This window comes from Anser brachyrhynchus, assembly GCF_964034855.1.
Source record: "Anser brachyrhynchus genome assembly, chromosome: 2".
Taxonomy (NCBI): domain Eukaryota; kingdom Metazoa; phylum Chordata; class Aves; order Anseriformes; family Anatidae; genus Anser; species Anser brachyrhynchus.
The window spans coordinates 156,648,350-156,674,518 of record NC_137695.1 but is presented as its reverse complement, the minus strand read 5'-3'; the positions used below and the strand labels follow the sequence as shown (position 1 = coordinate 156,674,518).

Below are 26,169 nucleotides of genomic sequence, written 5' to 3'. Positions count from 1 at the left end.
TGATACAGTGAAAAAGAACCTGGACAAGAAAAATCAGTAAGAGATCTGAATTTCCCTACATGCTTTGTTGACATAAATTGACCTATGGAAACATCTTTGGTAAAATCAGTGTAAATCTGTGTGCCTTAATTTTGCAATCAATAAAATGGAGACATTGTGGAGTGCTCCGTGAATATAATGAAAGCCACAGTGTCCAAAACCTTGATGACAGCATTAGGATGCTCAGTATGGATTTGTGGTACATGGCATGATGAATCAAGGACACGCTATGCTCTCAAAGACTAGTAGAACCTTCTTGTGCCTTTTACTGCTCCAGCAGGACATTGTTATTGGTGAAGCCTCTGATTAAGAAGCAGTACTTGAGAGATAACAAATTTTTAGTGATTACCATGGGAACCACAAATGATCTCATAAGGGTGGAGAAATTATAAAAAGTTCTAATTGAGAGAGGATTAGGCTTGAAACAGTTTCTATGGAAACCAGAGGTAGTATCCAAAAAAAGTGGGTTTACTAATCTGATAGTCTGACTGGCAGGTAACTGGTTTGGTGTTAGAGTGGTGAAAGTCTTGGGATGTGAGATAAAGTGTCCATCACACAAATATATAAAACAGTCTTCTAAGAGGAGCTAGAGCCTCGAACTCTTTCCTCCCAGCAGAGTACACTCATCACTCAATTGGTAATTCATTTTCATTCTTGTCTCTGCTGAGTGAATCTTGTTCCTTTTCCTTTTTTTTTTTTTTTTTTCCCTTTTGTTTGCCCTGTAAAGTGGAACAGCTTCAACAGAGGTGATGGACGGAGCTGCTTCCTCACCTTGCCCAAAGCTTAGAAGCCATAAAGGTGCTTTTATGGATAGCAGATGTGGGCTCTAGTGCCCTTCTTCTCAGACTTAAAAGAGAAATGAATGCAGACTTCCAGCCTTCAGTAAGCACTCTGAACAGCTGGATGAGATATTTGCTTGGACTTTCCAGGACTTCAGTTTCTTCTGACTGATTGGATAGTATCCAGCTAAACTTAGTTCACAGAATCCAGAATTTCTGAAGTACTTTTACTTGTAAGATCACATTGGAAATCCCAAAGACACATTGTCCAGTACGATCTGTGAAGGAGCCTTAGAGGTGCAAAATAAACCAGCTAAGTTAGTATTTATATCCAGCAGAACTATTTGCTTTTAAGGCAAGTGGAAGACTCTTGTCAATAGTTTTGGGGAAGACATGAGGAGCAAATCAAGTTTTTGCTGTCTTTCATAGGTCCACAGTCCAAGTACATTATGATATCTTTCAGCCTGATGCCTGAAGAAAGAAAACAACATAACACTGTTGTCACTAAATTAGATAAATAACAGGCCTTTGGCAGCTGCAAGTTGCTGAAGTCCTCAGCAAAATCTTTGACAGCTCAGTTGTTTGTCAGACACCTACTTTCCCCCAGTATCCTCCGAACTCACCAAATTAATTTCTCCATTCAGCAGATGTAGACAGAAATGCCTAGCATTTTGAAAAAATGTGTGGATCTGAGATGTTCTGAAAGAAGATAAGCCTCCCTGTTGAAAGGGCTAGAAAGCTGGTCTGCAACCTCTCTGACACCACTTGACAGTCCTCCCGCTGATATCACTAATCATGATCTAAAGAAAGTATTGCAAAAATACCCGGACTAAAAGCATCCCTCAACTTAGCAAATGTACATTTGGAGAATTGGCTTTGCCTGTTTTCTGATCATTACCAGTGCCAGCATCAATCATCACAGCCTAGGCTGTAGCCATCTGCAGAATGGCCACACTTGTCATGGTCTGTGGCCAACCTTTTAGGCTAAGTTGTATGCAGAAGGGCTGCTATATCATGAGCTCTGTAAGCTCCACCATAAACTGGATTCGAAGAATGGGACATAAAGGCATTCCGGGAGATCAGAAAGATTTCTTGCTTCACTTCTGGTCTGTCCATTTTAGACTAATCTTGGGTCAAGCTTCACTGTTTTATGCATAGGACTCAGGGTAGATGAGTCTTATACGTACCACAGCTTTGCAAAACATTGAGAAGTCTGCCTGAATATAAGCCTAAGTTGAAAGCTTTCAGGGATTCTGTCCTTATAATATGATATAAATATTATTTTCCATACACTTCATGGCTCAGAGAAGCTGTGAATAAGGTGGTGGCACCCATCTAAAGAAGACTACTAGAATAATGCCACATTAACAGGCATCATGCAACTGGAGGGGCTCTCAGGTGGTCACCCTGCCTTGTGGCTCAGTGAATCCATCACTGCTTATACCACACACTCTTTTTAACAGCATTTCACAAAGACAGCACAGTGAACCGAACACAGCAGCTGAAGAAAATGACAGGAGATGTAGCTCAGAGCAAACAGACCCAGGGCTCCATCCTGCTCACTCAGTCTGCATGGTCTTATGGCTGGGTCGAGGTCACATTCTTCTCTCAACACCCCTACACTTTTGAATTTTCATCTATGTTCTTATTCTCACTGCCACCAATGGGCGAGGACACCGTCCGAGAAGCAAAATTGACCCAGCCATGCTTCTGGCTGGGTGCTTAACTTGCACATCTGCTGCTTTCCTAATAAATTCGCTGATGGTGCTGGCCTGCGCTCTGTCTATTATGAACCATGCATATTTTTCCAGAGACTGAATCACTAATCCACATTTCATTTCATTTCAGATCTTGCAATTGCACTTCTCAGAAGTGCATGTCTGTGTGTGGGAAGGTGTGTAATAACCTTATTTATATACTTGTTCAATAGAAAGCAATTGTGAAAGTTTCTGATTTACACAGGTGAACACTTTGGTGTGGGTTTTGCAGGTGGTGCTTCATCCTTTCCAGTACAGCATGCCAGTAGGATTAAGCCCCTCCGGAGACTCTCAGATCTTTTCTATGCAAACAAAATGTTCCATTAGGTACAGAAGTATCAAATAAAGTACCAGCTTTTGTAGGATCAGCATGCAGGAATAATCACTGGGTCAAGATTAGTTGAGCTAAATTAAGGAACTTTTCATTCCTGAACCTTTCTGGGGCTTAGACAGGAGATGCTTAGCCTGTGGAGACTGAGATGTTTGAGCAAGGGCAGAACAGTTGTTTATTATCACTTAGAAGCAAGGTTATGAGGCTAGAATAAATGCTTCACGTTAAAACATAACTACAGTGCTCAGTAGGGGTCAAAAATACAAATCGGATATTGGAAAAGATGTTGACAGCACAAGAGAGAACTTCATCATACTTGTGTAATTCCACACCGTGCCCTCATCCTGGTGAATGTAAGGAGTTGTGTCCTGTCTGTGTCTGAAAGGTATAGTAGGACTGAAAAAGGCACAAACAGGGTGACACAACAGGGGATAACTGCATGAGGGAAGACCGAGACTCTTCTCCCGCGAAAGGGAACAGCAGAGGAGGAATTTTAAAGAGGCCTTTAAAACCTGAGCGGTGTGGAGAAAAGGAAGGAGGAGAGTTTTCTTCGTGTCCTCTTTCAATGCAAGGTCAAGGGGATAACAGCAAAATTAGCAGGTGGCAGGTCGCAGGTCCAGAGCAAATAGGAAGGTACAGTCCCTTGTACAGGGTATAATTAAGCTGCGAAATTTCCTCCCATGGGATGCTGTAGACGCTAAAAGTTTACGTGGGTTCAGGAGATGACTGGGCAGATTCAGAGAAGAAAATATCTGCTAAGAACTGTTAAATACAAAGACACAACACCTGGGTCAGAAATTCCTAGATGATAGTTTGCAGACACTGGGGAAATGCCAGCACACGCTGACCCCATTCTTTCTCTTTTCTAGGAATCCACGTCGAGCCAATGCCAGGGATGGCAAAATGAGCTATAGGAAACTTTTCCCACCTGGAAAAGCTGTTGCCATGTGAAAAGAAGTGGCCTTGTGCAGGGATCGGGCTGTGAGAAAGAGGAGCTGAACGTGGAACAGAAGAAACTAACAGAGGGTGGTGATGGTCCACTGGTAAGAAATGCAGTTCAGGAGGACCAGGTAGGGTCTCAGAGTACTATTTATTTCTGTTTGAGTTCAAAGTCATAACCCCAACTGCACTGGAAGCCCTTCTGAATACTTTCTCACACTGTGAATACACAGGCCAATAGATTGTATACTTATTTTACCACAATTTTTGGAGCTCAACTTGAGATGTCTTCAAGGAGACTGAGACTGATGTTTAGATAGTGGGTAGTCCTATCACTGTTCAATAATGTAATCAGGCCCATAAACAACTGCGATGCTGTGAGAAAATCCAATTTAAACAATTTCACAAGTAGATGTATGTCTGGGCAGTTTATTCAATGAGGAAAATTTCTCGAGTTTCATTTTTTGTTTCCAGCTCTTAGATCACAGTGCACCCTCTGTGTCCTAGAGTAAAACTTCGTGCTCCTTGGCACTCTAAAATAAGTTTTCGGGATGAGTGGGTAAGAGCATTTTTAGCACTTAGAGTCCTTATGAAATCATGGTTTATATGCTACAGACACATCTGAAATACAAAAGCAAACTTGTTTATAGTTTTGGTCTGAACTTACTTATTCTATGGGCCTTAATGGTCTAACAACACCACTACAGATGCTTGTGCAGATTTCAGTTAAATTAAAAGAATTTAACTTATTTAAAAAAATTTAGGAAATGTACCCACTGTAACGAAAGTGATGCAAAATCAAACTTCTAAGTTCAATAGTGCAGATATGTCAAGGGTTACATGAGAGTGAAGTCAACTTGCATGTTCCTGAAGCTTGCTTACAACGATCAGCTTGCAGAGTTTGCAAATACCGTGATTTGCTCATTTGTTGAGTGACAGTTAATATAGTTGCCTGGCTGATATATTAGCCTTCCTTCCTTCAAGCTGTGAGGTAAGGTAACATTAATGGAGTATAGGGAACAGGCAGTCGGAGCTGGGAGAGTAATTTGCCATCAGTAATTCCTCTGATAAATGTTGCCTTTTTTTACTTCTGTTCACAAACTGTTCATGAATAGGCTATGCTTGAAATTATGTGCTGAACAATTTCTGCCACTGTGTCTCCATCTATCGTGAACTTTTTTCTCTGAATGTATGATTGACAAAGGTCAAGAGGCTTTGGCTACACATATGTTACATGGACTGTTTCTTTTCCTTTGCTGGATGGCAGCAAATCTCAGAGTAAAGCCTTCCGGAAAAACAGCTGTAAAAACAAATCCTGAGTCTGCTTGCTGACTGATTCAGTTATATTTTGCTGTTCTTTTAAGCTTTTTGAAGTGCATTACATGTTCCCTTCCAAAGGCTGTCATTCACCAAGAATCTGATAGCTCTTCAACTCAGAAGCCGAAGAAACTTGTGAGCTTAAGTCTAGAATCCTCCAGGTCCACCTTTCAGGCTGTGTAAAATGAAGAGTATTGCTCTTTGCCTCAGGACACTGGACAATAAAATTGTCTTACAAATATATTTGAGAATCAAAGATTACTACGGATTGGAAAGGCCCTCTGGAGGTCTCTAGTTCCACCTTCTGCTCAAAGGGCTCAGTTCAAAGTTGTGTCAGGTTGCTTGAGGTCTTGTCCAGGTGAGTTTAATATCTCTAAGGATGGAGATTCCACAGCCCCTCTGGGTAACCTGTCCCACTGCTCAGTCATCCCCATGGTGAAAAATGTTTTCCTGCAAATAGCTGAAATTTGCTTCACTGCAACCTGAGTCCATCGATTCCTGCCTTTTCACTGTGCTTCTCCAAAAAGAACCTGGCACCATCATCCCTTTAAGCAACTTTTAGGTACTTAATGCAGTCTTCAGCTTTAGTAAGGGCAAATCTGAAACACTGGAAACAATACTTGTCTGCAGAAGGTTCTGCTCAAAGGTGAGCTACTCAGAAAGTAAATAATTGTGATGTTACCCTTGCTTCTAGTGGCAAAATTCATGAGCACAGATGTCATTGAGATAGAACACAGGAAAACATAAAAGTAAAGAAATTAAATAGAAACATATTTAATGAATATGTTTCTCATTACAGCAGGGCTCTGCTTGTCCCTTCCAAAACACCCAGACCTCACCCTGAATGCCTCTTTTGTGTGTGTGTGTGCAGTGCTCACATAACCTGTCACAAATAGGTGTGACTCTCTGCAATTTTCCAGTATTTTCATGGCATTAAAAGAGTCCCATATAGAACATGGCAGGAAAGGAAAAAATCCTACCACGACCCATTGGAGCTGCAGTGCGTTCGTTCTGTGGGAAGTAAATCAGCTCCACAGGTATATGCAGTGTAATGGCAGGGTAAATTCCCAGTGGTTTACACTAGTCACTGAAATGGCTGTAATTGCCAAGGAGGATTTTTCAGATCAGATCAGCATAGACATTGGGGATATGAAGTTTCAGTATCGTGGCCTTTAATATTACCAGTGGCACAGAGCGCCTGACTATTGCACACTGTGCTTCTGATGCTGGAGCCCCGAGGTACAAGGTTTGCTAATGTGGCTTAAGGATGGGGTTAGGGCATGTGGGTGGTGGTTTTCCATCCCCTGAAGGCAGTGTCAACGCCATGTTTGGCTTTCAAGGGGGTTTCTCAGCTCTCTGTCCCAGCAACCCTATCCAGCAGTGGGAACAACAAGACCCCAGTATGGTCAATGATCTTTGGATTTGTCTGTGTAAACCTAGCTTTACTCCTTGTGGGGCACTCTTAGATATAAAAGGATATCAAATCAAAAAAGGATGACAAGCTTGGTTCCATTACTAATATCAGAACTGAGTGGTTTGTTTCTGAAAAGGCAAAGAATATATCAGTATCAAGCGGTTCATTTTTGAAAAGGCAAAGAAAAACACAACAGTTAAATACCAAAACCCTTATTCTCCTGTGTGTGCTAACCTAGCCATTCAAGGAAATTTTCAGCATGTGTGTCGCTAGCCAGACCCATTCTCATTACAGCACAGCTGTTTTTAGTGCCTGCCCATAACCCTCATGGACCTCTCCGAGGCACTGAGTCAATACAGTAATTTTATACGAACTGGGCTATCCAGCTGTCCTATTAGAGGCCAGCGATTGGTCTCATGGAGAAGAAGAGGGTCATGGGCAGAGCAGTGCTGCTTGCTGGCTATTCGTGGCCAGCGGGATGGTTATTGATAATCTTGAGTCTCTTTTAAGCAACACCATGAGCAGAAGGACGAAGGGCCATCACTAGGACCAGGAGGGTATGAAGGTGGGTTAAAGCAATCTCGATTCATAGCAGATGGCTGTTGCGCTGAATGCAGGTGTCTGGAACAGAAACAACAAGATGTGTGATATTGTTGAGTGGAGGCACTGGAATACTTGCTCCAAGGTACTTAAACCACAGCAATTGGTGTAAAACTTAATTTCAGAGCTCAATTGTATCAAATCATTTCAGCTAGGTTGAGAGCTAACCAGTTTCTTTCCCAAATGATGTTGGCATATGTTAAGTGCTGGACACCTTCATTGTATTGTATGCTGATGTTAAATTATTCTAAAAGGGGGGTTCTGTTAGCAGTATGTCCATTGACTCTAATGAAATAGCTAATTTGATCATTTTAATTATAAGCTGAGGCAAAACAAGAGCATAAATGTTAAAATATCATTTTGTGCCATTAGAGAGGAAATATGACATTTACTTAAACCAAGGACTAGATTGCTGAGAATGAAGGAGAGAGATAATGAGCAAGTGAAAAGGAAAATAGGAATGAAAAGGTGAGACAATCTGAAAGCTGACAAGACACTAGAAGGACATGACCTGGAGCCAGGGAAGGCTGGAAGAGCCTTCAGGCAGGGACAAGATGAGAAGTTTTGTGAAAAGATTTCATGTGTTTCTTTAGTTAGGGAGGAAGAGTCTCAGTGCTGGAAAATGGAGCCTCTGTTTCCTGCAGCTCTGAATCAAAGCTTTGGATATCACACACACAATAATGTCTCTGGATTCTCTTAAGAGTGGAATTATTTCTGCATTTGTAAAGCCAAATTTGATCAGATTCCCATAGGAAGAAAAACAGGCACACAGACTCTTCCCCACCTCCCCACCCCCCTTAAAATAAAACCATACTTTTATTGCAAGAGACTAACAGCTACAACAGGCTAACAGCGATGTTAACAAAAAACAGGTTTCTAAGACAGAAAGAAAAATGGGATTACACAATTACTTCAATACCAGAAGCGGAGCAGAATTACCAAAGCACTGCAATTTGCAAACCATTCCAGCACCAAAGCACCTCCTGCTGCAGAGGTTGTCTTCTGCTTTTGCTTTAGCCGTTGACTGGGTGTGTGGACTATGAATCATGTAACGTCCCTACGTGAACTTGTGGCATTGCTGGAATCGACGAGGATTTTATCACTTGGGGGCCAAAATCCTGGTGTATAGTTTTGAGAAGGGAATGTGAGAATATTTACTGACTTGAGTCGCTCACCAATTGGTGCTCATTTTGCACTTGGGTGGACGTGGTGCTATGGGAAGGCTGGCTACGTGTGAAGGTTGATCAACTCCTGCTTTATGGACACTATGTTGGAGCTAGGTTTTCCAAGCTTTTTTTTGGAAATCCTTTTTGTCTTTATCAAGGAGAAAATCGATGACCTGAATAATTGCAGTTTGCTATGTCAACACCTTTGCCCAAAAGCTGGGAAGTCAAAATCACCTTTGGGGCTGGTGATTTTCCCTACCGTCTTTCCCCAGCCAGACTTTACATGGGCCTGGGAAAGCTGCTGTTAAATAGCATCAGGAGAACCTGAATGATAACTGATGGGAATACAGAGCCACAGGGGAAGTTTCTTCGTAAGTAATTTCTCCTGAGAACAAGTTTCTTCACATTGGAAATTCCCCATTTCTAGTAACTTTAGTAGCAATACTGTAAAAAGAGAATCTTTGTCTCACATAATTTTTTTCTTACCAATTCAGTAGAGAGAAATTCCCTAAGATCTTATAGGCTAGAAGCCTTCTTTGATCTTATATTAAAGATATATAATATCTTACAATTTCAGTGGTTTATCGTCTGTGTAATTGGATGCAGCGAATGGATTAGGCCAAATTCTCAGCAGGTGTAAATTGACATCGTTGGCAGCTTTGCAACTATGCATTTCCTCCAGTTTCTGTCACAGCTACAGATTTCAGACAGTGTGGCTCTGAGATCAGCAAACAGTGGTTTGAAATCTCATTTGTGTGTCCCCGGGAAGTCTGGTCCCCATAGGTAAATGGGGAGGCAGATTTGGGTCCTATTTGTAGCCTTTGTTTCTGCATTGCTTCTGATTGACATTTCTGATCTGCACCGATTTCCTCCGTGCCCCCGGTCAATGCTGTAAATTCTCTAAGATGCAGTTCTCTGTCTGTAAGATGTGGATAGTAATACAGCATTGAATTTCTCCTCACTCGAGTCATGCAAGGAGAAATCCATTAATGCAAGTCATTTAGGTAATAGAGTAATGGTGGCTATGAGCATCGCAAATACCTAGGTCTAGTTCTGCAGAGGGATGCACTCATATTTATATGGAGATAAGAGACATGTTTTTCTAACTGCTACCAAACCATTTGATGTTCTGTGTTGAAAAAGCACAAGGCGGTGAAATAAATATTCTAATTGCAGTTCCAGAGAAGAATCGTGTGAAAATAAAGGATAGAAAATTGAAAAGTGCTGTTTTAACTTCTCTTGTCATTTGCTCTGCTAGGATATGGGAAGATTTTGAAAAATAAAAGTGCTGTTTTGTGGCTGCTGCTCTCCCTCTGTAATCATCCCTTCTCCTTTGCTCTAAAGCATCATGACAGCATGCCAGTTAATAGTGATCTTGTATAGGATTAAATCATCCCTCTCTCCTCAGGCCCCTCAGACTCAGCTCCAGGTCACCCTGGAGTTCCCATCCCATTCCTTAAGGACACAAATTTTCTAGGGCTGATTTAATGATACCGTCATAATAAATGCTTTGCACTAAATTCTAAACGTCTTTTCATTCAGTCTCAGGCTCCACTCATGCAGACTCCCAGTGAAACCAGCCATTTCCACCAAACCCAAGCTTTTGATTTACTATATCTCAAAACACTCAGAGAACCAAGCATCTCCCCTATGTGAGCTTTGGGTATGGCATCAGCTTATAGGTTCCTCTTTGCCACCCTGTGCAGAGCCAGGAACGCAGACCTAGGGCAGCATCCCATGGAGGGTGTCAGGAGCTTTGGGCTTGCATCACGGCAGAAGTGATTTTTAGGGAGGACTGGCATGAGCTGGTGGCACATGGGGGACAGCAGGCGAACTGAAGTGAATGTGAGAGGCATGGAAACAGGTACGGAGTCAGGAGAGGAAGAACAAGATAAACAGAGCACGAGGGCCAGAGTAACTGCGAGGTGGGAGTACAAGTTGGACGATGGCGGAGGATGTGATAACAGATGAGGCTGCTATAAGAAGCCTCGACTATTAGTAGTATATCAGTCTTCTGTTTTACTTAGCAGCGTGCTGGAAAGTGCGATGAATTCAGTCTTCTGTAGCCTGTGGAAATGCAGCTCTGCGTGCATTTGAAATGCAGGAGATGCCACGGTCTGGAGCAGATCTCAGCCCCTCTTTTATCTTGTACACCTGACATTTACAGTTGAAGGAAGCCTGCAGCAGGAAATGGAGTGCAGTTTATTTCACTATATTTATATGAAACACATTCAATCATGTGCCCTGCTGTTTGTACAGTTACTAAGAGGATGAGATTGATAGAAAGTGGTCTTATGAAGCTATCAAGCACTTTCATATTCAGGGCTCAGCTTCCTGACTGTTCAATCTACCCCAAACTGGCCTTTTCAGGACTTCCTAATTTTCCCAACGGGACTTTTCAATCTGCCAAAAATTATTACCCTTGCCCAGACATGATCTTCAGGGAAAATCAAAAAAGACCCAGTCTCCTCCTTCCTCACCTCTGTCGCTGATTCAGCAGGCCAGAAACACAGTTTGCCATTTCCTCCTAGGCTTTTGTCCTGTGACTTGTGGCTGTTATTTCATGTGGCTTTAGTCCAGGTTCAGCGAGCAAGAGCTCAGCAGCCCCTAGAGCACACGCCAGCTCCAGCCTCGCTGCCCAGCCGGAGCTAACCACGAACTTTTGCTGGCCTGGTGACATTGCCCGGGGGTGTGAGGAGGTGTGAACCCCGACTGCCTACCCATGCTGGCACAGAGTCCTAAAAATGGCACGATTATAAAGCTGAGAGCTGTAGCCAGACAGCTGGTTTTGCTAACGGGGAAAAGCTACTAAGCTTGTGCAAAGCTCTGCTTTGTAGGCAGGAGTCTCTGTATATATGCAAAGATGCTTTGCTACTGTACTTTAGCAGGAGGGAAATGCATCTACTGTAGACATAAATTTAATCATGGAGAAAGTCTATTTAAGCTGCAAATTTCCCTCCTGAACAATGTGTCCTGAGCTGTCTGCTCAGGAGAAAGGAGGGAAGGGTTGTTTGGGAGATGCATTAGGGCTAATGGCCCCCAGCTATCTCAGCACACACAAGGAGTCTCCAGCTGTGCCTAGGGAGGCTGGGATCAGAAAACCAAGGAGTTGCAGGAATCCTGGCTCTTTTTTTTCCCCTCTAACAATCAGCTTGACACAGAAGCACAAGCAAAAGTCTCTGCAGTGTGACATCCATGCAAGAAAGAAGCCTTAGCAAGATGTGTGCTCAGAAATCTTCAAGGCACGATGCCTCTTGGAAACACAATTTGTATCTGAGAGCCCACTCTACCCTGCCAGTACAGTGCTAACTTCAGTGAACATCATGTGCCTTTCCCAAGAATCCCCTAGATTTTGAACACCGCTTGACTATCTGGCCCTCTGGGAAAACTGAAATTCGGGTGCTAGCTGTTTCCTCCTTTACTTTGTTGCCTTCAAGAAAAAATGCCAAGAGTATTCAGCCAGAGTCTCCAGACAGCTGGAAAAGCTGCAGACACAGCTGAAGTGGACATTGACAAACATTTTCTGCAGTTCTGACGGCAATTTTTTGCCTGTCCAGTGCCAAATAGCTCATTGCACCAACCATCTCCCTCCCGGCCCCTCTCCCTCAGCTTCAGTATGCAGCTGCACCATTTCTCCATCCTCTGCCTTCCTCACTCTCCCACACCTTCTTTCCCTTCTGTTTTTTTCCCCATCTAGGTTAGATTCCCTGCTTGACAAACCCTACTTACCACCAACACTACTGTACTCTTCACTCACTCTGCAGAGCCTATCCCTGCCACTAGTTTTGTGTCTTGCACATGCAGATTGTGAGCCATCAGTCTTAGCTGGTCCCTCAAAATGGACTTACTGATCCTGATGCCAGCATCTCCAAGCCTACTCTATGCATCCTTTTATAACCCTCAGCTCAGCGAGCTGGCTGGGGCGTGGATTGCTAAGCAATCCACTGGTCTCAGATCCACTGGTCTCAGAGTGACGAGATGTCACACCATCCAGCACCGTGAGAATGCTAAGTCGTTATTTTTGGTAGCCAAAAGAGGAGAAACTGCAGAAGTCTTTAGTTATTATTGCAGCCTTATTCGTGCAGCCAGACTGGTCTGCATTAAGCAACCACAAGGAAGAAATGATGTCCCAAAGCACTGCTGTTTGATAGTTAGGATATGGCAACCTGAATTTGGTTCATGCTCTGCCTTTGTTAGGCTTGTAATCCTATAACCATGACGTGCTTCAGAGCAACCGTCTGCACCCTGACTGTAATACTGAATCACAGGGATGTTGTGAGGCTTCATCAATCAATTGTGGTTTTAAAACGACTCTCAGCTCCTGGCCCAAAAGTGTAAATCTTCGTAATTTATGTCCTTGTTAGGATTTTTTTATACAAGCCTTTATCCCATTTTTTTTTTTCTTAAAACAAATGTACTTTGGGTCAATTCTCAGTGGGTTACTCCTGATTTAAATGTGTGTAACAGAGATGAGAATCCAGTCCCTTGTCTTCAGCCAGAGGAAGGCTCTTAACACTGTAGCTACTTACACACCCTTGAAAAAGGAAGCTATTTAAAAGCCTTATTTGACTTCAACAGCAGGAAAATGTGCCCCTCACTTTTCCTCAGCATCAATCCTTTTTTAAAGCATATCATGTATTTACAAGCTGTCTTGAGCACTGAAATTGATTTTAGAGCTGGGCAGTTATTAAAGGTTCATTTTCCCTCCCTCCTCCAGTTTTTAAATAAGCGCTAATATGAGGTGGTGGGAAATTCCCTCCATGAGATGGTACTGCCTTTGCCCTGACTTTCTGAGTTTCCCAGGGAAGGTTTTCACTATACTATATATCCCGCTTGATCTCTACAAGTAAAACTATAATCTTCCTTTCAAAGAAGCAGTTTAGCCTTGTGTGTATATACAGGTTGGAATTTATTTAGGAAAATAGCTGTAAGAGACTCTGGCACAGCTAAATGTAATTGAATTAGCAGAGGTTTAGGCTACTGCTATGCTCTTAGTTCCATTTCAGCACTTTAGATATAATAATAACGATGTTTAGCACCAAATTCTTAATTACTACTTGGTCCAGCTAGTGCCTGAGTTTGGTGAGATAAAGCTGACACTTCCAACATGTTAGTGGAGAAGAGGAAGGATGCTGTTTTTCCACATGTTCAGTGGCAAATTGGCTTGCTTGGCCCTGGTCTGTCCCAGGTGGACTCTGAAATTGTGTCCACAGTCAGAGTATTCAGGGATTACACAGGAATATTCAAGCCTTGGACCGCTGAGACAGGTTTGCAAGAGATGCAATAGTGGAGGCAGCAGGGGCACCCCAAAGGATGTCCATCTTCTTTTGTGAAAGATCTAGGTTAACTCTAAGGCTAGAGCTGCAGCTGGACACCTTACCTGCCACAGGCTTTCTCTTTTAGTAAATCTATCTGTTCCCTGCCTAAAAAGATGGGATATGCAGGAGAAAAATGTTGGCTGGAAAACACTTTTTGTTTACTAGGTGGTGGTCAGGTCCTAAATGATGGGAAGAGGCTTGAAAAAATACTAGAAAAAAATGCACTCTGAAAAGTATGGAGGTATCAGAAGTGTGAGTGTATTCATGTGACTTCAAAATAGGAAAAAAAAAATAGAACGATGTGTGGAAGAGCCCACTCAATCTCTTCTAAATAAAAAGGATGTATACACATCTACCATTTATTCAAAGGAGATAAGAGTTAGATCCTGCAGCTCAAGCAGTCAACACAGAGAAGCCAGTAAGGTAAATCAGCATTTTATTCACCCTTATTTTAAACATTTTAGGCAGTATTGGGTATTTTCTCCTGGACAAGACTATTCCACAACAACTATTTCTGATAATGAGTCCCAGTTTTCCTTTTGCGGTGGTATAGTAATAGTTGCAGCTTATTTCATCAGCCAGAAAGCCCCCTAAGCAATTTACATCTCCTTCAGCTGTGACTTTAACACAGTGCTCACTTCCACAAGTTCATTCAGAAGTTTCTGCATCAAATTATAGTAGCCATTGCCACAGGAAGGCTGCTGTCTCTCCTAGCATTCTGGCTCTTTGCAATTCAGGCGTCGCTGGTGGTGATGGACAAGCTCATACCAGTACAGGGGTCTTTTTTTTTTTTCTTTTTTTTTTATAGTTTTCCAGGGCTGTCCTCAAAGACTCGTTCTTGTTCAGCGGCAGTTTCAGTATGCAAGGCAGTCATCTAAAGTATGCATCAAATACTATATTGAGGCATCAGCTGCAGCAAATGCAAAAGTGCCAGTCACACTGCGAGCGTTCAGGAAGCTACAAATAGCTCTGGAAGTCACATTGGCTCAGGAAACGGAGTCAATTCTGCAACAAATGATCAATAATCAACACCTTTGCCGTATTAATTTCTCCGAGGCAGCCTGTTTCTCTTACAGTGTGCCTACAAGACTGGCATACATTACTGTCAGTGAGTGATGCTGTCCGCTTAGCTGCTCATGTTTAATGAAAGCTTTGTGCCTATATATAAATTCTGTGTTTGAGTGAAACATCTTCCAAATCCTTCACAGCAGTGCTGGAAGAGACCTTTGGCTTGTGTACTGAGAAGCAGACTCACCCTTTCCGCCATGCACGAGCTCTGCAGAATAAAAATGATACATGAATATAAAAATAGAACAGAAGAGACTATTTAGGTTGGACCAGATGCTCACACTCCTGCCACCTAGGTTGATTTAGCATTAGTGAATTCACTGTAAAAAGAAGTAAGTGTGGGAAAAATACGAAGCGTAGGTCTGATCCTGTTCTTTTTTTCTCCCACGTGTGAACTTGCTTCACACGAGCACCCTCTCCCTAAGTCAATGAAACTCTTCGTGCATGTTTTCTGTCACCGCTGATTACTTTCGAGAGGGTTGTCATGTTGCAGGCACAGAGGGATGAAGAGAAGAATTAAAGCACCAGTCCCCTGTTCTGTCTCCTTCTGCATAAACACTGCTCGAGGAAGGGAACACTGCTGAATGATCCGAGACCTGCCTGAGTGTACCCGATAGAGGCTGCACTCCTTTTGAACATCAATGGGAAAAAGGTACAAAGAATAAAACGAGAGCTGCACAGGGAAGGTTCCCTCCTCCATCATTTTCCTGAACTGCTGCTCTAAGGACACAGGTGCGTTCACCTGGTAACCCAAGCTCGGCTTCCTCCTGCAGTCAGCCAAATAAGTCCATGGTCCATGAACACTTCAGTGACTGTGCAAACGCACGCAGCTGGTGCAAGCAACGAACCAGAGGAGAGCTTGTGAGGGTAAAAGGAAGCATGGCTCTTACAATCCAGCCTCTAATATTTGCCACGATAATCCCTGCATTCCTGATAATAACCTGATCCAAAGGCCGCCAGATAGAAAGATTCTGGCTATGATAGGCTTTGAGGCAAGCATCGCATTTTTAAACTGAGCCACTTCCCAGTTCTTAAAATCGCAATGTTTACCTCGGTGCTGCAGCTGCACTGTGAAGGACAGCCGCTCTCACGGTTGGAGCATTTCCTGAACTAGTTTCTTAAACTTGCAGGGAAGAATTTTGATGGGGGACCTCTGGTGAGCTATTCTTCATCGCTGAAATTGCAAAGTTTTCCTTACGCATCCCCACCCTGCATGGATGTTGGATTTGCTACAGGTCTGAAGCCCTCCTCTCAGGTAAAATGTGTGACAACAACCCCTCCTTGTGTGTGCCCACCTTCCACGAATAACTGCCTATTGCCACTCAAAAGAACATTCACAGCAAATTTCAGCACCCATCAGGTGTTGATGTGTATCTCCTGCCTGATTATCTAAGCTTCCTTAGGGCATGCAGAGCTGTAGAGGACAATGCCTCCTCCAGTACCTGTATGGCAGTAATTTAAAGAAATCCCCCGCAGGGCAAGAGACACTTTCTGGGGTGAAACAGGGCTACACCTCTGCCTTGCTTGCTTGCAGGCAAAGAATAAGGCACAGAACATCTTGCCATGGCAGACAGGTGGAGAAGCTACAAAGAGCTGTCATGTTACACCCTTGCATGGGGATGGTGGCTAAATTGGGGCTACCTCGCTTGAACTTCAAAACCTCTACCAAGCTGTAAGTGGCATGGAGAAATTGTATAGTAGACTCTGTTGCAGCACAGGGGCTGGGGACCATTGAAGGAAGGCTGGTTTGAACAAACAAAAGCAAATGCTCTTCCCAGTCTGAATGACAGAGCTGTCAAACTCCTTCTCAGCGGATGCTGAGCATGCAAAAATTTTAGCTGGATTCAGGAAAAGAAAGAACAAGTGCTTGGAAGAAAGATCCATTATGGGTCACTAAACTGAGCAGCTAAGTGAGGCTCCAAAAATCTCCTGAATCAAAATAGCCTTGAGGTTGGGAGAGCATTGAAGGAGGTGAAAAAGAATCACATATACTTGTTCTGTTTTCATTCCTCCCTACGTGTCACTGTGGGAGAGAGACTCCTGGGCTAAATGAGCCCTGGCCCTGAAGGAGAACCACTGTTCTGACCATCTTCGTGCCGCCATTTCAAGAGAAAGAAAATAACTTCTTGACAACCTGTGGAGCAAAATAAATAGGTTAGCTCTTTCTTTTTTATTTTTTTTATTTTTTATTTTTTTTTCCTTCAGTTTTGATCATGTTTTTCAGTCATTTTTCTGGTTCGGGGTTTTTTTTTTTTTTTTTTTTTTTTTCCCTCATATCTGGTTTGTTGTGATTCCAGTGGTTCAAGTGGAAGATGGCTCGTGGATTGGCAGCTCTCAGCCCGTTCTTGCAGAGGGAGCCACTAGATCTCTCCCTGTCTCAGCATCTCTCACAGGTCAACAGTAGAAACTGGAGAGCAGTCCACAAAAAGTCCACAAAAAGCAACTCCGATGCGAGTTCCCTTGCAGCTTGCTCTTGCCTTCGCTGCAGAGCAAACTCAAGGTGAAAGAGGAGAGCAGCTCTAACACCACAGCACCCACACCATCTTACCTTGAAGGTGGGAGACTTCTCATACCCGCTAGCTTCTTCTCAAGGGAGTAGGTGAAACATTGGGTTAGCAGAGCTCACAGCAGCCAGTGCAACCACTGCATAGCTCGGGGCTGTCTTCCAACCTGTTTGTTCTCCCTCAAGTCAGACTAGTCTGAGAGGAGCTAAGATACATGTTGCCACTTTGAGTTAGGCATCCTTTTGGTGAATAATCAGGTCTTTCTCCTTCAGTAGTTGTGTTACAACTGGCCACATCCCCAGTCAGGCAGTTCTCCACAAAGATTTTTTTTTTTTCCTTACAAAGAAAAATTTTGGCTGGGATTTTTTAGCCACCTCCATTTATATTACAGAGAGAAAAGCTCTTCGCTCATCCCTCATCGCTCTAATCCTTTCCATGCCAGCTTTGCCAAGAGATATTTTCTAGATTCTTCATCTTTACGGCTTCCTTTTCTTTCAGCCATGCTGCACACCCCTGGGTCCCAGTCCCGCACTCAGGCTGACAGTGAACTTTCTGTTCCAGGGTGTATGTGTCTGCCTCTCACTCGGGCGATGCCAGCTCCGCTTGGCACTCCAGCAGAGCCCGCGAGCTGAGCCATCGATCATCCTGTCCAACGTCACTCCTTCTCCCTGAAGTTTGCCTGACTGCTCCGCTGCAGACGGAATGCTTGAGGGACACTTTGGATGGTATTTGCACCGTGGTTCAAATGCGGAGTTTTGCTTGGGGAGGCCGGATGAGCAGTGCCGGGGGCTGGTCCTCAGAGAGGTTGGATATTTTCTCAGCAACAAGGTCAGAAAACAAGGAGAAAATCCTAAATTGTTGTAGATGTAAATAGATGTGACTGCGACTTCTCTCTAAGCAGAGCTGAAATGTTTGCAAGTACACAGAGCTACAAATATTTCCTGCTCCACAACCCCACCAAAATGCTAATACTCGGATATTTCTCCACTACGCACTACGCCAATCTGCAGCTTGACCCTGCAGCCCAAGAGGAGGAAGGCTGCAACCCCGTGGCTGTGCCTGTACCCTCCATGACTGTCACGCTGCTCTGTGACCCAAAGCCTCCCGGAGACCTCGTCCCTTCCCAGCTGCCCACAGGCTCCACCTCAGCCCCCCTCTAGTCACCATTTCCCAGCTAAAGGTTAATTACTCTGGGGGACATTTCCATCCAAGCTGTTGCCCGCAGGTTGCAATCCCTTCATGAGTGCTATTTTTAGACCAGCTCCTTCGTTGCTATTGATCCCAGTCACCCTCCGTTAATTAGATACACACAACACACACAGCATTTGCAACTCATTTATCAATTCCATTCAGCACCTCCATCCCCTGAGATGTAATTTGGAGCCCTCCTTGAATCATGCTATTGATCTTTCCCAGCGACTTTGCTATAGGATTCTCTGTGTTGCAAACTATTTATAGATCCTTCTTCTTCTCCTGCTCTCCCTTGGGGAATCAGAAATGGGCAACGGTAATCAGACTTCTATTTTTAAGAAGGAGTTGATCGAAAGCAGATATTTCCTCTTTTCTCCTTCCCTCTGTTGCCGTTAGCACAAGCGTCTTTCATCAGGTGAGACCTTCCCACTCTGCATGGCGCTTGTAATGATTTTGGTAATGCTCAGGTGACGCGATCCAGGCTTTGCCCTGGAGGATGAAAATTTCGTTTGCTGAATTAACAAAATGAATCCCTCACTCCTCACTGTGTCCAATGGTTTCACGAAGGGCTCTGTGACCTGTTTTGGCTGCTCAGCCTGAGGTGCTCCTTTTAGAGGGCTTCTGTCTCAGAGACTGACTTCTCAGCATGCAGATTTGATCCATTTTCAAAGCACTGGGTTCCCGTTGCACGCTAAAGGAAAGGTTCCCAAAGCCCTTAAAGAACGCGTAGTTAGGACCGAGACAGAGATGCTTTAAGGGAGGGAGGATAAGTAACAAGCCCAGGTGTCCCAGGATTTCAGAAAGACCTAAAATGATACTCGAAAGCAGTCAGGAGCAACTCAGCCTTTATTGGCTAAGACTGCAAATCCCAGCTGGAGGGCAGAAGTTACCATCTAGGGGCCTACAGTCACCATGGGCAAAGTGACACCAGAAGGACAGCCTTGTCTTGAAGCATATACAGAAGCGGCCCTAGGCTTCCCCTGGTGGCACCTACTGCTGGAAAGCTGATGGTGACATGGGGGAGAGGAGCTGGGCAGGCTGCCAGGAGGCGCCCTGCCTGGAGGCCTGCTGGGGTGTTTGGGGCCGGGGTGTTTTGGGGCTGTGTGTGTGTAGCTTCGGTGTTTGGGGCTGTGCATATGTGGCTGTGGTGCCTGGGGCTGTGGTGTTTGGGGCTGTGGTATTCGGGGCTGTGCGTGTGGCTGGGGTGTCTGGGGCTGAGGTGCCTGGGGCTGTGTGTCTGATATTTAGGGTTGTAGAGTTTGGGACCGTGCATGTGCAGCTGTGGTGTTTGGGGCTGTGCTGTTTGGGGCCGTGGTGTTTGGGGTTGTGTGATTGTAGCTGTGGTGCCTGGGGCCGTCTGTGTGTAGCTGTGGTGTCTGGGGATGTGCATATGTGGCTGTGGTATTTGGGGCTGTGGTATTTGGGACTGTGTAACTGCGGTATTTTGGGGCTGTGGTGTTTGGGGCTTTGTGTGTGTAGCTGTGGTATTTGGGGCTGTGGTGTTCGAGGTTTTGGTATTTGGGGCTGTGTGTGTTATTGCTGTGGTGCCTGGGGCTGTGTTATTTGGGACTGTGGTATTCAGGGCTGTGTGCGCGTAGCTGTGGTGCCTGGAGCTGTGGCATTCAGGGCTGTGCGTATCGCTGTGGTGTCTGGCACTATGCGTGTGTAGCTGCGGTGTTTGGGGCTGTGGTGTTTGGGGCCGTGTGTCTTCGGGGCTGTGTATTACTGCGGTGCCTGAGGCTGTGCGTGTGCAGCTGAGCTATTTGGGGCTGTAAGCGTCTGGGGCTGTGTGTATAGCCGTGGCGGTCGGGGCTGCGGCGTGCCTGTGGGGCTGTGTCCCCACAGCTGCTGCAGCGCCCATAGCCGTGAGGCGCGGAGCACGGCCGGCGTGAGGGGCGGCCCGCCCGTCCCGGCCGTCACCTCCCCACCACCATCACCACGGCCACCACCGCCCGTCCCCGCTTGTGGCGGCCAAGGCGTGGCCATGCCGGGGGGAGGCGGGCAGCGAACGGCGGCGGGGGAGCCCCGCGGCCTCTCCCTGACAGGGCGGCGCCGACGGGGTTAAGCCGCTCCCCGCGGCGGGCCGGGGCGAGCTCCCGCCTCCCGAGCCGGCGGCGGGGCGGCCACGGACACACACCCGGGCACACTCACACACACACACACACGGGCACGCTCACACTCACACACGCTCACACACACACACACACACACACGCCGAGCACACACACACACACGCGCGCGGGCGATGGCAGAGGGGCGCGGGCTTCATTTTCCCCGAGATGATGTCAAGAGCTTGGGAGAAGGAGGAGGAGGAGGAGGAGGACGCTTGCTCTTTTTCTTAACGGCTTTGTTCTAAAACCCATCCTAAATAAACCAGCCCAGGGGGAGCAGCCGCGAAAGTAGCCTTTTTTTTTTATTATTATTATTATTATTTTTCTCCCACATCTTTATTTTTATTTATTTTGTGTGTGTGTGTGTGTCTGCTCCCGGGGGGTGGGAGCAAGGCTCCGTCCCAGCCCGGGCAGGTGCTCCAGCGGCGGCCGCCTCCCCGCCGCCCTCCCGGCCTCTTCTCTCTCTCCCCGCCCGCCCGGGGCGGCTCCGGGGCCGCTCCTCCCGCTCGGCTCGGCTCGGCTCGGCTCCTGCGGGGCGCTGGCTCCCCGCCGCCCCCGCCTCCCGCCGGGGATGCTGCCCCCAACTCCCCGCCCGTCGCCTGATACCACCACCACCGCTACCACCGCTACCACCGCCGCCGCCGCCGCTTCTTTTTTCGCCTCCCCGGACTCCGCACCGCGGACACCTGCAGCAAGCCGGCTCCCCGCCGCCCGCCTCGCACGGCGGCCGAAGGAATAAAAGCGCCCCCAGCCCGTCCCGAGCCGCCCGGCCGGAGATTCCCCCCCCCCCCCCCCCCTCCCGCCTTCCTCCTCAAGCAGCCCCCGGAGCCCACCCGCTCCTCGGCCCCTCCATCCCCGAAGAAACTTGGGACGGGGCCGGCCCCAGCCTCCCCGCCGAGCTCTGCCCGGGCTGAGGGGGACCCTCCCCGGGGCAATTTGGCGGAGGGGGGGGACCCTCAAGGCACCGCAGGACCCCGTCCCGGCTCCCTCCTTCCTTCTCTCGGCGGGGGCCCCCCCCTAACCCCTGGCCTCGGTGCTGGGGAGGAGCGGGGTGGGGGGGGGGGGGTTGCCCTGGATGGCCCTGCGCACTGGGACGGCTTGGTTTGGGCAGGTCCTGCGCAGAGTTTCCCGGCTCCAAGGCACCTGGTCCCGGCGCTCCAGCAGCCTCCTGTGCCTCTCCTCCGGCCAGGAGCCCGAGCACAAGCTGCCCCCCAGCAGCGGTGGCGGTGGGCGCCGCCGCCTCCCCCGGCAGCTGTCCCCCGGCTGCTGCTGCTGCTGCGGCTGCTGCGGCCTGTCGGATCCCCGGGCGGCCAGGGGGGGACATGGTCCCCTCACTCGCCCCTTGCTGGCGGCCATGAAGCGGCAGAACGTGCGGACCCTGTCCCTCATCATCTGCACGTTCACCTACCTGCTGGTCGGGGCCGCCGTCTTCGACGCGCTGGAGTCCGACAACGAGATGCGGGAGGAGGAGAAACTCAAAGCCGAGGAGATCCGGCTCAAAGGAAAGTACAACATCACCAGCGAGGACTACCGGCAGCTGGAGTTGGTGATCATGCAGTCTGAGCCGCACCGGGCCGGCGTCCAGTGGAAATTCGCCGGCTCCTTCTACTTTGCCATCACGGTCATCACGACCATCGGTGAGTGGCTTCGTTTTGGGGAGGCCCTTTGGGGTCGGGACAAAAGCCCCCCCCCCCCTCCCGGCTTGGAAGAAAGGGAGAGGGGCAAGGGGGCTGTGGCATGCGAAGTGTTAAGTGCTGGATGAGTTTTTTGGCTTCCCTCCCGTGTTATGTAATTCGTGGCTCTCCGCGGGCAACTTGTTGGACTCGGAGGTGTCCCGCATCTCTTTCCCCTGGAGACACATTCCTGTTGTCCCCTGGGTGGGACTGGAGAGGAGTGGGGCTGTGCTGGTGGGGGACTGGGGGCTACCAAGTGGCTACCACCGTCCTGTGGCTCGGGTGGTGAGGAGGAGGTGGGGAAGGGGCGGGATGGCACCTCTTGGGGGGTTCCCTGCAGGAGGAGCGAGGCCCTGTTGCCATGCTTTTCCTGGGAGCTGTGTGTGCACCTGCACTTCAGAGACACGGGGAAAACTTGGGTAAAAGGCAGCTGGATGAGGACAAAATGAGGAGGGTGTGTGAACGGGCTCAGCCTGGAACCCCCTGTTTGCAGCCGTGGCTGAGCGCAGCCCAGCTTTCCCAAACTTTGTCTTGGCATCGGCGAGGGCTGTGGTGGGGTTCCCACAGCTGCGGTCCTGTCGCTGGGCCTCCCAACGTGTTCCCGAAGTTTTCTTTGCAGCTGGAGCGTCTGATGTGTCAACAGGTCACAGAGTGCATCTCCTCTTTGTGGGCATACAGTCCAGCAGGCAGAACAATGCCCGCTGTCGTGCCGGTGTTGCCTAGCTCCCCGGGCATGCCATTCCCCAGGACAGCAGAGGGACCGTCAGCGGACGCAGCCACAGGCTGTCATTTCGTACTTCTCTGCTTCGTTCAGCTCAAACGGAGCATTTCGCATAAAGTTTGCTTCCCTGCCATAAGAATAAATACCACGGTAACTAGAGGCTGCCGTGTGCACGCAAAACTGCTGCGGCTCGGGCTTTGGCTTGGTTAGCAGGTGGTGTTCTTCCTTGTTTTGCTTTCAGTAGGGTGGATTTGCTGAGGCTGTTGACTCGTCCTTCTCTCTGCACTTCTAGATGTTCCCCTCTAATATCTGGGGAGATCTGAAAAGACCTCTCTAGCTCGGAGGCTGCTTGGCAGTGTGTTGTATCGAACACGAAAGAACTAGCTCTCGTGCTAATACATGAAGACTTGATCTTTTTTTTTACCAGTTAGGGCTTGTTACAACCAATTACCACATTGCCACCTGAAGATAGTGGCAGTTTTCAGCAGCGTACGCCGTCCGCTGTCCTTTGAGCTGTGTTTACTTACATTTGTATTTGACTATGTTGTAGCTGGTGCATTAACGTGTCCATTCGAAAGACTATTTGACAGCATGAAGCCTATTTGCCCTTTCAAAGATTAGATTTTAAGCGGCAATCTCCTTTTCTGTTATTATATACATACATAAATAAACATATGTAAGTAGGCTATAGAATATAAAGTAGAATGTAACTTTAGCAGATGACTTCGATTTGCTTCTGTTCATTACGGTGTCCGAACTCTCCTCCTTTGCTTACAGATTCTCTCTTCCTCGATCTGTGTCTTGTCATTTATTTGGGCTAAATGAACACTAGACTATCGTGCCCTTCTGCTTTACAACAGGGCTTCCACGCACATGCCTGTATACTCACGGTGCCCCATACTCCTGCCTGAGTGGTGGCTGCAATACTTTCTGTGTTCTTAAGCTCAGTTGGTGACAGGTAGAAAAGGCTGTTTTTACAGTATTTTGCTGGTTTGACTGTATTTTACCTGGAAACAAGTACAACTTGCTTGGGAGGCTGTAGCATTTTCTCATGCAAAGAGCTTAGATTCATTTAGGAAGCTTGGAGCCCATCAGCGTGCAGAGGATAGTAGTGTATGTTTCTGTAGGCTGAGGTGCTTTGGGGTGTCAGAATTGTGTAAATTTAAAGCATGTATAGCAATGGGGAACCACAGGAAGGGAAAGGGATAATAAAGTATGGTGCTGAAGGACATTCTTTGACAATTGTTCATTGGGGAAGCTCTGCTCCAGGAGGATACGTGATCCCTCTAGCAAAAGTTTATTAATAGTTACTATCAGTATCTTGCCAAACTTTTTTCTGTTTTGTGTATTTCTTCAGTGCTGAAGTAGCTTCAGGATGTTATCTGATCTACGGGTAGTCTGCAAAAGTGAGCATGGATGGTATTTCTTTATTTTTTAATTTATCCTAAAAAAAAATGGTTCACAAGAGAAAAGCATGACTTTTTGTCTTAAAGTTCTCAGGAAAATAAGAAAAGATTTCTTCTCTGTTTCTTGCCCTGGACAGTGATCTTAAATGTTCATCTTAATCTTTTTTTTTTTTTTTGGTGGTTCTTATTTTTAATCTAACTGTGTGTGTGCTCTCACATACATTTCCTTCTCCCTCTGAATCTTTCCAGACACACTTCGAGAAGCACATGCCGTGTATGCATTAGTGAGCGTGCTGTAGGCAGTAAGTGCTCTTGTAAAAGTGCCTCTAAATAACCATCTCAGGGTGATTTTTAAAACAGAGCGAATAAAACCCTCTGTCGCCTATTCCAGAGTGGTAAATCTGTCTCCACGAACTTCTCCTCGGAGGAGTGCAAGAGGAATCAGTGGACCACAAAGTCTAGCGATATGCATATGATAGCAGACTAATTTATGTCTAACCTAATTGCTCTCCTTGATATTGCAACGTGCCTGAAGTGATTCCCTCCTCACCGTGCTGCGTGAAACTCCGGCGGCTTTAATTTAATGCGGGAAGGTTCTCGTGGGCCATGGACTATGGCCCACATATGATCGATCTCTTCTTCCTCCGGGCTCTTCATCCTTCGGGCTCTTCATCCTCCGGGCTCTTCATCCTCCCGGCGGGACGTGGTGCTGAAGGGACAGCTCCGGCAGCCTCCACGCCTCCTCCCCGGCCTCCCCAGCGGGCAGCCTCCGCAGAGAGAGGCTTCGTTCGGGTGGGATCCGGGCGCTGAAGGCCAGGTTGGGTTGGCTACAGAAAGCTGAAAGCCTCCCGCGCGAGGCGAAGCACTGAGCGTTGGCCAACTCTCACGTTTCCTCGAACCTTCAGCGTTTCGCCTGGGGTAGAGGGCGGGAGGTTGTTGCTCGCTTGTCAGTCCGACTGCTAAACAAAGAAGCCAGGGCTGATTGAGTAAATGGAACCATTATTTATTTACTTATTTATTTATCTATCTATTTATTTATTTATTTTCCACCTGTGGCAACATTTTTTTTTCCTACTCCCCAGGTGCAATGCTGTTTTTTCTTTTTTTTTTTTTTTTGTCATATTTTTTTGAAAGAACTGCAGGTGCTACACATTTTTATGGCTCTGCTCTTAAAATCCACTAGCAGAAGGGAAATATCACGCTTTCATGAAGTTTGGGTCCTGCTTGAATCCTGTGAAAGTTTTTAGGTGATCAGAACGAACTAATAGGCTGTTCTTGGCTGTTGCCAGTTGCTGAGTTTATTTCGGGATCGTTCTCACTTCAGAGTTAGCTAGTATAATTTCCTATCCATTTACAGTTACACAGCCAAAACGATGACAGAGAGTGATTTAATCCAGTTCTCCATCCAGCTATTTGTCTTTTCTGAGAAACACTGCAGAATATGCCACTGAGTATCAAGAGGCTGGCTACGATGAATGAAAACACCAACTTTTGAAAATAAAAAGTAGCTCCTAGGGTTCCTACTAAGTTTTGGTGCCCTTTTCTACAGGTTTATAGGAGTGGCTAAACTGCTTCTGTGTTAGCAGGTGTCGACACTGTCAAAATGTGTTGTTGGTATGGCTATCGCTCTATCATTTAGGCCTTAAAGGGTGATAGTCATACTTGATTTAACACCACTGAGCTCTAGTAAACACTGAATATTTCTGGAGGCTTGTGTAGAATGTAAAGAACTGAAAGCTGTTTATGTCACCCTAAAATGAACTGAAACAACAAACAGATTGAGGATTTTTATTTATTTATTTTTTTTTCCTAGGAAGTGACTGTAAGGAGTACAA

At 46.5% G+C, this 26,169-nt stretch overlaps 2 protein-coding genes across 2 annotated transcripts in view; both read left to right on the top strand.

The window, feature by feature from the left end:
- TRAPPC9 (trafficking protein particle complex subunit 9) overlaps positions 1-26,169 on the top strand; it is a 556,529-nt gene that overhangs the window by 498,601 nt on the left and 31,759 nt on the right. The window lies entirely within an intron of this gene.
- The window catches only part of KCNK9 (potassium two pore domain channel subfamily K member 9), a 106,051-nt gene continuing 96,737 nt past the window's right edge, over positions 16,856-26,169 (top strand). The window contains exon 1 of the mRNA XM_080582121.1: positions 16,856-22,171. Coding sequence (XP_080438247.1) covers positions 21,610-22,171 — 562 coding nt within the window. The 5' untranslated portion in view covers positions 16,856-21,609. The remainder of the gene's footprint in view (positions 22,172-26,169) is intronic.